This window comes from Bufo bufo, chromosome 2 (assembly GCF_905171765.1).
Source record: "Bufo bufo chromosome 2, aBufBuf1.1, whole genome shotgun sequence".
Classification (NCBI taxonomy): Eukaryota; Metazoa; Chordata; class Amphibia; order Anura; family Bufonidae; genus Bufo; species Bufo bufo.
Window position 1 is genome coordinate 50,524,405 of NC_053390.1, and position 13,611 is coordinate 50,538,015.

The 13,611-nt window shown below is 44.4% G+C and overlaps 1 protein-coding gene across 1 annotated transcript in view; it reads right to left on the reverse strand.

Moving 5' to 3' along the window:
• Window positions 1–13,611, reverse strand: part of ATP8B1 (ATPase phospholipid transporting 8B1) — a 94,388-nt gene that overhangs the window by 12,228 nt on the left and 68,549 nt on the right. The window contains exons 17-22 of the mRNA XM_040420152.1: window positions 13,105–13,217; window positions 12,617–12,781; window positions 7,821–7,932; window positions 7,324–7,399; window positions 4,546–4,666; window positions 693–981 (exon numbers count right to left, since the gene is read on the reverse strand). Of these exons, the coding sequence (XP_040276086.1) occupies window positions 693–981; window positions 4,546–4,666; window positions 7,324–7,399; window positions 7,821–7,932; window positions 12,617–12,781; window positions 13,105–13,217 (876 nt within the window). The remainder of the gene's footprint in view (window positions 1–692; window positions 982–4,545; window positions 4,667–7,323; window positions 7,400–7,820; window positions 7,933–12,616; window positions 12,782–13,104; window positions 13,218–13,611) is intronic.

A 13,611-nucleotide genomic window follows, 5' to 3' on the forward strand; every position in this document is an offset into this window, starting at 1 on the left:
TACAGACCAGGCTTCACAGATTTCATCATAGCAGAGCACACTCTGTACAGACACTGAACAAGCAGGTGTTTTCCAGGGTTGGCAAAAAAAAAAATCTTAATATAGCGATGTACCTTGAAGCTCCTGGGTGCCAAAATCTGTAATGGGGCCCCAATCTACCATTTATATTACTGATGTCTTTTTATATAGGGGTTTGGGCACCCCCAGGAACAAGGGCCCTGGTGTGACTGTTACCTCTGCACCCAGGGGCATACACTGATCTCATAAGGCCCCCATAGCAAAAAAACTCTGAACAACATATTTCTAAATGTATTTACACCAAGCAAGTGGCATAAATACACTGATAAATCTCCTCAATACGGTGTGTTATAAAACTGGCTTCTTACAGTCACCACTAGGTGGAGCTCAGTGCCTAGAAATTTATATAATTACAATTGACTGCAATGGAAGCTGTAGAAATGTCCTTGCACTGAGCTCCCCCTAGTGGGTGGATGAATGGAAATGCCGTGTTTTCACGTCAGGAACAGAAGGAAGGAGTTCAGCACTCGGCACCCCACACCCTGGGTGCCATAGCAGTCCCGTGTTAAACTTCCGCGTAAGCCACAGTCTGCACCCTCATAGCTTTATCGAAGGAATATTTCCTCCCACATGTAAATGAGTATATCCTTGTTGCCAAGCCTGCCCACTCTTACTTTTTATCATGCTGACGTCATTAGCGCCGTCACCGATTGACAGCGTGACGGCCTTCTTGTACTTCTTCACCAGGTTGACAACCATGGCTTTCTGTTTCGGAGTCACTCTACAGCAGATGACGGATCGGCACTCGCAGGCCAGGTCCACAAAGTTCTTCTGTCTTACTTCCTTTAACGCGTTGACTGTGGTTTTCGTCTGTTGGTCCTGCTGCCTCTGTTCGTCCGTCTTTGGGAATTTCAGCTTCAGGCGTCTTTTCTTCCTTTTCTTCTTCTCAAGTAGGATTTCATTCTGTTGGATTAATAATGGAAAACTCGTGTGGGAATTTATGGAAACTAGTGCAAAAGTGGGGCAGATGACCATACTCACCTTATCCTTTTGATTGCAAAGAGCCCGCCGCGGCCATCTTGATTGAAGACACCATGCGAAATCTCGCGCAGTGACATGATGACGCCATTACGCCGGGGTCAGTGTGGTAACGTCATACGTCACCGCGCAAGAGATTTTGCATGGTATCTTCAATCAAGATGCCCGCGGCAAGCTCTTTGTGCGCAAATGGATGATTTGAGTATGTATTTGTTTGTTTTTTACCGCCATTTCTGGGAAAAATCGATTCTATTCTTATGACTCTTTAATGTACCATTGCTCTATTATTTCTACTAGAAGTTTATAAATGAATTGCCAACAGTCTGCAATAAAGGTCCAGATGGGTGTTACCAGTTGGGTTGTGTCCCTGCACAGTCTGACATTATTCAATCAGTGCTGCCAGTTGGAGACTGTGCAGGGAAACCCCTCCAACTGGTAACACCCAGGTGGACCTTCAAATTCAAACTGCTAGCAATTCGTTCATAAACTTCTAGCAGGAATAAAAGAGGAACAACATAGAATAGAGGCGCAACATAGAGTCATAAGTGGCAGTTGGGGTGCCCTTGATGTTAGGCGTTGGTCTGGGTGCAAGGCAGGAGGGCAGGTGCAATGGCCGGTGAATGGTGGAGTCAGTCACCAGGCCAGTTAGTCTAAATAAATAAGTCTTTCTTTACTAAAGTGCAGAATAGGAGTAGTAGTACATCCAACAGTATCATTAGATATACAAACACAATATATCACAAGTATTTACTTGGCACATTACAACAGTTTACCCTTTGCAGTGACCCCGTTCTGGGGAACTGCACCAGTTTCTCATGAACGTTGCCCCTTGTGTGTCCGAAATTAGATTTTGACTCCTCCATAAGGACATTTTTTATGTAAGTGGTCATAATTTGGGAATAAAAAATATAATTACAATGAGGACAAATACACTGCTCAAAAAAATAAAGGGAACACTTAAACAACACAATGTAACTCCAAGTCAATCACACTTCTGTGAAATCAAACTGTCCACTTAGGAAGCAACACTGAGTGACAATCAATTTCACATGCTGTTGTGCAAATGGGATAGACAACAGGTGGAAATTATAGGCAATTAGCAAGACACCCCCAATAAAGGAGTGGTTCTGCAGGTGGTGACCACAGACCACTTCTCAGTTCCTATGCTTCCTGGCTGATGTTTTGGTCACTTTTGAATGATGGCGGTGCTTTCACTCTAGTGGTAGCATGAGACGGAGTCTACAACCCACACAAGTGGCTCAGGTAGTGCAGCTTATCCAGGATGGCACATCAATGCGAGCTGTGGCAAGAAGGTTTGCTGTGTCTGTCATCGTAGTGTCCAGAGCATGGAGGCGCTACCAGGAGACAGGCCAGTACATCAGGAGACGTGGAGGAGGCCAACAACCCAGCAGCAGGACCGCTACCTCCGCCTTTGTGCAAGGAGGAACAGGAGGAGCACTGCAAAATGACCTCCAGTAGGCCACAAATGTGCATGTGTCTGCTCAAACGGTCAGAAACAGACTCCATGAGGGTGATATGAGGGCCCGACGTCCACAGGTGGGGGTTGTGCTTACAGCCCAACACCGTGCAGGACATTTGGCATTTGCCAGAGAACACCAAGATTGGCAAATTCGCCACTAGCGCCCTGTGCTCTTCACAGATGAAAGCAGGTTCACACTGAGCACATGTGACAGACGTGATAGAGTCTGGAGACGCCGTGGAGAACGTTCTGCTGCCTGCAACATCCTCCAGCATGACCAGTTTGGCATTGGGTCAGTAATGGTGTGGGGTGGCATTTCTTTGGAGGGCCGCACAGCCCTCCATATGCTCGCCAGAGGTAGCCTGACTACCATTAGGTACCGAGATGAGATCCTCAGACCCCTTCCTAGTGCAAGACAATGCTAGACCTCATGTGGCTGGAGTGTGTCAGCAGTTCCTGCAAGACGAAGGCATTGATGCTATGGACTGGCCCGCCCGTTCCCCAGACCTGAATCCAATTGAGCACATCTGGGACATCATGTCTCGCTCTATCCACCAACGTCACGTTGCACCACAGACTGTCCAGGAGTTGGCAGATGCTTAAGTCCAGGTCTGGGAGGAGATCCCTCAGGAGACCGTCCGCCACCTCATCAGGAGCATGCACAGGCGTTGTAGGGAGGTCATACAGGCACGTGGAGGCCAGACACACTACTGAGCCTCATTTTGACTTGTTTTAAGGACATTACATCAAAGTTGGATCAGCCTGTAGTGTGTTTTTCCACTTTAATTTTGAGTGTGACTCCAAATCCAGACCTCCATGGGTTGAAAAATTTGATTTCCATTTTTAATTTTTGTGTGATTTTGTTGTCAGCACATTCAACTATGTAAAGAACAAAGTATTTCAGAAGAATATTTAATTAACTCAGATCTAGGATGTGTTATTTTTGTGTTCCCTTTATTTTTTTGAGCAGTGTATAACGAATTAAAAAATGTCTCACTATTTTTGAGAAATGAATCTCCCCAGTGGCAGTGTAATCATTTCAGCTGACTGCTCTAATGTACAGACCCTATAGCGAATGATCTGGACAAAATCATCTTGATGTGTTCAAGGGTACTAGATCGGATATTTGTGGAAAAGCAGTGACCCCTTTAAACAAAAAAACAAAACAAAAAAAAACCCTTTTAATGTCATGGCAGTTTATTACAGGATATTTCTAATTTGAGTTCTTCGTGAAAGGCTCCTTTAAATGCTAAAAAGTCTATAGATTAAAGCAACTGTCCCGTCATGACCTGATATGCAAGTCAGAACCTACAAGGTATGACATTCCTCAAATCTCACTCATTGTGGCTTTTGAGCTCAGCTCAATTAGGGCAGAGGTGTGATCTGTGACTATAGGTTAGCTGCAGTGCCTACAGGGAGTCTAATGTAGTCTGAGACACGCACCCTGTCTCGTCACTGGTTGAAGCTGCTGCTCTTTTCCTCCCCTTGCAGCTCTGCCTCTTCTGATTGGCTGCTGTAATTAAACAGAAGCCCACCAAAGACTCACCAGGAAGTCAGTGCATGGAGAAAACGTACACGCCATCTCCACAATCTAGCCTCCCTACAAAAGGGAACCCCACCCCATGAATAAGAAATTATAGCATATTGTTATGACACGAGCAAGCTGGGACCTGCACCTATATCAAGAATGAACACCGAAAGTGTTGGAGGGCACACTGTGCATGCGCAGCCGCTCTCCATTCATTTTCTATGGGACTGCCGAAAATAGCCGAGTGCTAGCTTGGCAATTTTCATTGTGCCCATAGAAGTGAATGGGAGCAGTGGCCGGTCATGCGCGGTGCGCTCCCATTGACTTCTACGGGGAGAGCGCTTGGTGATGGCCAGACCGGAGTCCTCCAGCCACCACCTTGCGGGACTCCGTTCCTGATATAGGTGCGTGTCCCAGCGGTGGGGCGCTGTTTCTTAAACATACTGATAGTTTTCTCTCATATTCCTAATAGTCCACTTACCAGCCATGATCCAGTAATGATTAATGTCCGTTTTTTGTTAGACTCTGGATTCAGCTCATTATTCAGTTCCCCGGGGTTCATGGTAGATTTTTGGAGATCAATTCTTCTCTGTATTAGGGTGCTGTATAAACAGATAAAAGTGATAGATAGATAGATAGATAGATAGATAGATAGATAGATAGATAGATAGATAGATCATAGATAGATAGATAGATATATTGTGGCAGCAGAACCAAGGATGTATTGTTAATGGAACACTCCAGGTAATCAGAGTCTGTGTTATGCCTGGTACAGGGCCTAAAGGAGCAGAGCAGGTCCTTCAGTCATGTACCGCCCCCTCAGGCTTCGACTGACAGCAGAGGATCCAGATTAGAATTTGGTAAAAAATCCAGTTGTAAAACATAATTGATTAAGATTTAACCAACCTGGATACTTTCCTCATGTGACACTAGTAGACAGTAGGTAGCTCTGTTATTAACAGGTTCAGGTCCTAGATATTTTGGGCCTTCAGGACCAAACATAGTTTATTTACCAGTTTTATTACGTTAGGGTAGGTTCACATCACCATTTCTTTTTCCAATCCTCTAAACCATCAGAAGAACAGAAAAAAAAAGGCATCCGTTATTTTGAGCATCCGTTTTGCATCCGTTTTTGTCAGTTCCGTCAGATTCGTTATGTTAGAAGGAAGAAGAAGTCTTCCATGCAGGATCTCTGACGGAGCTGACAAAAAGGGATGCAAAATAAGCATAACTGATGCTCAATACAACTGATCCATTTTTTTCTGTTCTTGTGACGGATCAGACGAACGGAAAAAGAAACCGCAATGTGATTCTACCCTAAGTGTGGCAGTTTTACCTTTTTTATTTATTAGGCTATTGAAGTGATTTTTGCAGTGTTTTTTTTTCCCCGCTACCAATGAAGATTTTATTTTTGTCCCATTTTTATACATAGAACTTGTGATTTTTTCCCCCCAGATTTTTTAGGTTAAAAATAGGGAAAAAATATTATTTTATTTACATCCTAGTTCATTTCTCTGCTACACCTATAGTGTTCTTATTTGTGTTTGTCACCATCCACTGGTAAATGTGATATACCGATGTAGTAGAATTAACACTCATGCTTTCTGAGATTTCTGAGACGTGTTATCTAAACTAAGCAAACACCTCCAATTGCTTTTCAATGGCTTTTGTTTCAAGATAACACGATGATTTAAGAAATTTGAGTTAAGAGTTTGAGTGCCAATTGAGTAATTGGGTCAGAGATAGCATTGTGACAATGATTGGTGGAGCTCAGTCTTTTTTTTTGGGTGGGTGGGTGGGTATGAGATATTTTATGTGTCTTTTTCGTTTATATTATTCTTTCATCTCTCCAGGGATCCCCAGCGGTTTTGGCTGCCAGGCACACCACGTTTGGTTGCCAACATTCCCGATATTGTCAGGACAATACTGAAAATTAGCCTGCGAGAGTGGAAGGGCTTATAAAGTGGGTGTTTTGTGGGCATTCTGTACATTTTGGGTGGCAGGGCAGGGATTTAATAATTTTTACTTTTTAAAGGAATTCCATTCAACTCCGTGGGGGCTGCCAAAAACAGCAGCGCACTTATACTCGCGCTATCTCCGGCAGTACCATAGAGTACAATGGAGTGGCAGACACTCACGATTAGTGGGGTCCCAGCAGTCAGGCCTGTGCAGATGAGACATTTATCCCTTATCTGTGAATAGGGGAAAAAGTTGCCTTAATGGGACAACCCTTTAAGGGGTTATTCGAAACTAACAAATGTCCCCCTATACGCCGGGCCCCTCACACTGATTCTACTTACCTGGCTCCCCTCGCCGCTCCTGGTCCCCGCACCGCCGCAGCTGCTTCTCCCCGTGTGCGGATGAAAACATCAGGTGTCGGGGGGGGGGGGGAAGAAAATGGCAGGCGGTGATGGGGACAAGCCTCCCTAGCGTCACCCGCGATACCCGGGAGGCTCATCCCCATCAACGCTTGCCATTGGCTGCTACCCCCTCAACACCAGATCATCCACACACAGGGAGAAGCAGCTGCGGCAGTGCAGGGACCAGGAGCGGCACGGGGAGCCAGGTAAGTAGAATCAGTGTGAGGGGCCCGGCATATAGGGGGACATTTGTTAGTGTCGGATAACCCCTTTAAGGACCAGGACTGATAGCTGTACTGTACATATATACCGGATGGTCCTTAAAGGGACATTCCTTTCTGGGACATTATTAGCATATTGATAGGTTATGTCATACAAGTTCAATAGGTTTGGGTACAACCTCCAGAACATGCTCCTATCTCAAGAAAGTGAATGGATAGCAAACATCCTAGTTCATGGTAGGCCCCTATTCTTGAGATAGGATTGGTTTCCAGCGGTGCTGCCTACACCTATCGGAAATTTAGGGAATATAATTTCTTATAAATAATTAGAGGGACACCAAGGCCAAAACTGATATATTGTATTATGCCTAGTGCAGGGCCTGAAGGGGTGGAGCATGACACAGTGAATCTTTCTTAGTTTTTTTTTTTACTTCCTGTGTCATGCTCCACCCATCTTGCCCATGAACAAGACATAGCACAGTACATTAGCCATGTCTGGGGTGATCTTATGACACTGGCGTCTCTGCCCTTACAGGTAATTTTGTTATTATACATTTCTATGAAGGCTCAATTACCCGGTACCTGTCAGGCCCCATAAAGCCTGGATTAAAGGAATTTTCCTATATTTTATAGATATAAAATTGTCCATTATTTACAGTGTAATTCTCTGCTACTTACTTGACCTCTTCTCCATAGGTGATAACAGATTCATCCGTTAAGAGCTTACACGCAAAACCAATATTTTCTGCAGTCTCTGAAATAGAAGAAATATGTAGAAATGATGCTGAATGTAGGAAATGTGCAAGGTTCACTAGACAGCAGCAAAGTGTGCAAAGACGGCTTCATCTGCACACAGGGGTGCACCTAGCCCTTCTGCTGTCTGAGGCAAAAACTGAAACCGCGCCCCAACCCCCCAATGCCAATTACCTGACCCATCCCCTTCCCTCCAGCCCTACTGCTAAAGACATACTTGTAAAACATTACATACAGAGCTACAAAACATACTGGGCAATACAGCGCCACATACTGTGCTGCCCACTGTGCTTCCCAATACTATACTGCAGAAACGGAAAATCCCCCTTCTGCTTGTCCCTACCTGGTGCTGCCTCACCGCGCCTCATTGGTGGTGCACCCCTATCTGCACATGATGTCAGGGTTCCTTATGGCACACTTACCTTTCTTGTCTCCGGTCAGAACCCAGATCTTTATGTCTGCTTTAGCTAATGTGTAGATTGTCTGAGGTACGCCGTCCTGCAACTTATCCTCAATAGCCGTGGCTCCCAACAACTACAAAAATACATGAATTTTTTTTTACCACCACTATTAAATTCCTTGAATTTTGTCATATTTTTGCCTTAAAAATTGACTTCCTTCTTGTTTATGAAGTTTTTGTGCTAGTCCTATTTTTGGCTTAAAGGGATTCTGTCATCAGATTTAACCCCTCTAACCTAAACATATGCTCATGTCCAGACTAATAAGAAGAATCCTAAGCTGGCCTTATTAAACCTCACTGTGGCTCTATTTGCCCAAAAAACACTGGTTTTTATAACCTGTCAATCACTCAATTAAGGTGCCCAAGGGGAGGTCCGTTAATACAGGGTGCCCGGCCGCACCCCTCGCCGTCCGGTGCCCAGCGCCGCCTTGCTTGTCTTCAGCGCTGCCTTCGCCGTCTTCAGCGCCGCCTCCGCAATCCTCCCCGTCCCTCGGTCAGATCCCGCGTCATCAGGCTGGCGCATGCGCACTTCACTCAACGAAGCCGCTGCTAGGAGTCCACAAGGGCGCATCAGGCTGAGCCTAGTGCGCAGGCGGAGGATCTGGCAGAGGGACGGGGAGGATTGCGGAGGCGGCGCTGGGCTGTAGAAGGCGGCGCTGAAGACAGGGAAGGCGGCGCTGGGCACCGGACGGCGAGGGGTGCAGCCGGGCACCCTGTATTAACGGACCTCCTCTTGGGCACCTTAAGTAAGTGATTGACAGGTTATAAAAACCTGTTTTTTGGGCAAATAGAGCCACAGCGAGGTTTAATAAGGCCAGCTTAGGATTCTTCTTATTAGTCTGGACATGAGCATATGTTTAGGTTAGAGGGGTTAAATCTGAGGACAGAATCCCTTTAAAGGGGTTGTCCCATGGAAAATTTTCTACAGTTTTCAAACCAGCACCTGGATCTGAATACTTTTGTAATTGCATGTAATAAAACATTTAGCATGGCCACTGAGTTATTCAATAAAATGTATCTGTATAGCGCCACCTGCAGTTTTTTTTTCTTATTTCTCTGTCCAACTCACTGAGATGGCCGCACATGCTCAGTTTTATCCTCCAGCTGCCTCCTGAGCTGTGATAGGGGGAACATGGACACGCCCTCTTAGCTGCAGCAGAAAGGACACTCCCCTTGAGCTAGTCAGCTTGAAATAAATCTACCAGAGAAATGACTGTGGAGATCTCTGGATCCATGTGAGGTACAGGGCTGGTTCTAGCTTTGTAAGAAAGAGATTGTCATGTACTATATGATGTCTGATTTAAATTTTTTACATTAGTCATGGGATAACCCCTTTAAGTAAAAAAGCCAGTTTCCAGATGTTTAGGGGGCGTGTCAGGCAGTTATGTTGGCCATGCATGCTCCTGCCCATACACTATTCCCATCAGATATCTGATGCAATAGAAGATTTTGTTACAGGAACCTCTCCTCAAAAGGTCACTACAGCAGCGCAGCTACAAGGTGGCCGGGACGGGAGTCGCCGCTCATGTGTGCCTATGTGCACTCTCATAGTCCTGACAACTAGCTTTTTCCTGTAGTGTGCAAGCACGACCACCACTGATGGATGACAGGGAGGTCATAACCCCTGGAAACGAGCAGTGTATAATGTGAAGGAAAAATGAATCAAGCCACCAAAGGAAGCAATATGGACAATCACAATACATTAGTAAGTGCCTTCATAATAAATGCTATTTGCTGACGTGAGACTTTAACCCTTAAAGAGGACCAGTCACCTCTCCTGACATGTTTTAATAGCTCCATGCATTCCCCGTGTAATAACAATTCTGGAGCCTCTATTCTTATGGCTCTATGTTGTGCCGTTCCTTTATTATTTCTACTAGAAGTTATATATGAATTCTTATCAGCCTTCAGTAAGGGTACAGAGGGGAGGTAACCAGTTGGGGGCGTGTACCTGCACAGACTCACTCTATCCAATCAGTGCTGCCATTTTCAGACTGTGCAGGTACACACCCCCAACTTGTTACCTCCCCTCTGTACCCTTACTGCAGACTGCTAGCAATTTATTTATAACTTCTAGTAGAAATAATAAAGGAATGGCACAACATAGAGACAGAAGAATAGATGCTCCAGAATTGTTATTACATGAGGAATGCATGAAACTATTAAAACAGACATGTCAGGAGCTGTGATTAATGAATGGACAAAATCAATGCATTTGACTTTTTGAAGCTTTTTTTGTCATATGGTTAACCATTTATTTCATGTATTTTATTTTATTTTTTACTTGGATCAAATCTCTGTTTGGATTATTTATTACTATTGCATTTTGGACTAAAGCAAAAAAATAGTCATAATAAATGTCTGTTTTTCATTTTTTGAGTTGGTTGTTTTTGTGAACTTTTTACTTTTTTTTTTGTTTGGGGAGGAGTTCCCCTGGCTGTCATTCTTTTTGATCTGTTGATGTTGTTTCCTGCCATGTACTTTTTGATCCGCGTCTGTTTGTCATTGTAACATGTTCTTGAGAAAGAGAGTGCTTTAACTCTTAAAACACGCCACACTTTGTTCTCTGTTAAAGCACTTTATTGTTTTATTTTTGTATTTATGGTTATTAAATAACCTATTTTAGCTGCACTCGTTTTAATCCTGGTTTTTTCTTTTCCTATTTGTAGGATCCTCACCTGTCTCGCACTCCAGAGTGACCAAAAAGGGTCCTCGTGGAGCTGCGGGACAGGTTACGCATGTCTCCATTGATACACCAGCTCCGACCCCTTTGGCGAACCGACGCGGGGATGCGTTCGCATGTGCGCCGGAGGGGAAGACCGCATGGCTTGGCCGGGCTAGTGGCAGTACTCTGCGGCCGAGCTTGTCTCCGGTGCCTATTGTGGATTCTATTCCGGTGTCCATGTCGTGCATCCGCATTTACGTTTGAAAATGGCTTCGCAAGGGGATACGCGCTTCTTATAGCACCTGGCCGCAAGTTCAAAGTGGATTAGGGGGCCGGCATTGGCCTAATTGACTAATAACCAACCAAAGCCTTGTACACAGGTGTAGGGCAGGATCATGACCTATGGGGAGTGGACGCTTGGCGCCCTGGGATTTGTTAGCAGGCACATAAAAGGTGGCCTCCCAGGTCGGTCAGTGCCCACTGTTATCCTTCCTTATCCAGGTGCAGGTCAGTACTGCTAGCTACTGAGGGAAGATTGCTGGGACTCTGTCCGTTCCCATGGGACCCAAGACCCGGGGCTTTCCGTGACGCATCCGTTTACCTGGCAAGTTGCACAGAGACTTATGCACAGATCGGGACTACTCCTGGCTTTCCTTCGTTTTTTTGTTTGCCTGATATTAGCTCCAGTGAAGTTTACCCGGACTTTGTTTATTTTGTTAATAAACCCCTTTGACTTCATCCTCACTGGTCTGTTTCGTTGGTGCCTTGCATTACACTATTGGTGTACGATCTTATTCTGCGTGTCAGTACGATTACGATGACACCACATTTTTATAGTTTCTATTATGTTTTAAGGCTGGGTTCACATCACTGTTTGCAATGGATACACAAAATAAAGGATCCATTTTTATTAAATTTTTCTGTTCCTCTGAAGGATCAGAAGAACGGATAACAAAACAGTGATGTGAACCTGGCCTATGGCAGAATGAGAGTCTGGTTTGTCTTAGTTACCGCACCTAAGGGTGCTGCCACACATTCCGTTTTTTTTACACAGTTTTTTAAGCACAAAATCAGGTGTGGATCATAAAAGTAGAGAAAATATTAAGAGCAGATATGGCTTCTCTTTTTTGAATCCACTCCCGGTTTTGGCTTCAAAAACTGCTTAAAAAACTTTAATGTTTGGCAGCACCCTAGTTGAAGAAGCAAAGTGGGAATATTTTTGATGAATTTGTCGCAAGAACTGCTAACTTAGCAGGAATGGGCACATTTAAAGACAACTTCAAAACTGTCCCCTGATTATAAATCAAGGCCATAGTGCATAATCTTTGAGTTACGTCTAGAAGACATTGGTATTGGGGTGTCAGCATGTTAACCTAATAATACAATATAAGACAAAGCTCTTTCCTAACCAGAGATCTGCTGATTAGTATTGTGGATGGCCACAATTTTTTAAATGCTACCTATTCTAATGAGTAGGCAATCATCCAGGCATCTAGAGTGCATCAATTTTCCACTCTGGCTAGCAGAGGGGTGTCCTAAGTGGAGACAACCCTCATAGTCCATCAACTCCAGCTTTAATTTGATCACGAGCCCTTTCTATTGGGAGCTCCAAGATCAAATCTCCCAAGCGATGCAATGTAATCCCTTGTAATTCCTGCTGCTCCAACAGGAGACCCATGCATGGTCTTCCTTCAGAAGTTATTATAGTGCAATCAAGAACAGAGGAGGTCTTGAGGAGGAACCTTCTTTCCATGAGCTGTGCAGGCTGTACTACACAAGTCTTATGGAGGTCCCTTTACTGAGACTTTGTAGTCATTTCCTCAGAGACATACCGCTGACATAGACATTTTACCAGAATACACAAGTGTACCAATTTTTGTGGTATAGTCCCGAATTTCCTACCAAAAATCCCAATGCCAAGGAAGTAGCCACAGCTGAATGTTTGTTGCCATCTCCATGGCTCATTGAATGTACCTGACCATGGTGGCAATGCATGATGCTTGGACATGATCACCAAGGATCAGATTCAAAGATCACTCCAGCCTAGGGAAGGGGTGCAGAGGTAAGTTAAATGCATTTCCTATGTCACATACCACTAGGTTATCTTCGATCTCTTCGTACACTTTATCCAGAGCTTCATCGCGGTTGTTTATGGCCACACTGGCCTCGTGGTACTTTTTATTCCATTTCTCAAAATCTTCTTGGCTGATGTCTTTGTAGCAAAGACACAGGGTCCTCAGTGTCTCATTGGCAAATACCTTATTCCAAAAGATAATGGAAAACCAATGTCATGAAGTAGAACAACTCAACGGAAAGTTGTACTGGTATGGATTTTTATCTAGAATCATCAACCAAAAGTTTACATAAATTATTACTACAAAGCTAGAAGGAGTCAGTTCCTACAAGTAGAAATGAAAGGGCCAAATACCAGCAACTATATAGACAGCCATCACTCAGCCTCTAACATCAGCAATATTGATTTTGGATTAGCATTTGGGGAAGCTGCAGTTCAAAATAGGGTGCCCATACCTTCCTGACCCCATGCAGATTAATTACTGGTCTACATAGTCCACGGACTTACATCTAAAGCAACTTGAGTCTCCTCTTTGATAGGGTTGTCTGGATGCAGACGATGATAAATGACGGTGTCAGCTCCCTTGCAATAAAGTTTTATCTTTCCATTGGGATCTCGGACTGAAATGAAACAGAGAAATATTTGGATAATAGACGCAGCAGCTCAGATGAATGGATGATTGGGTATTGTCCGTCACAGAAATGGTTTACCCTTTATCCGTAGGATATATCTGGTGTCAGTTGCTGCTTTTGTGCTGAGCTATCTTAAAGGGGCTGCCAGTTTAAAAAAAATATTGTCATACATCATGGGGGGTTCTTTATTCAGGATCCTCATCTATTGGCCAGAGTGGAGAGAGGTTACTAAGAGCATCTCTCACTCTGGAGGACCTGTCCTGTCCTGCATTACACACACAACCTACTGATATGAGTGGAGACTGTGTAATGCTTAATTTCCCCTGTGGAGGCGCTGCAGGGAAACTGAACACCTACTGCCAGGTATTTCCACAGATACAGT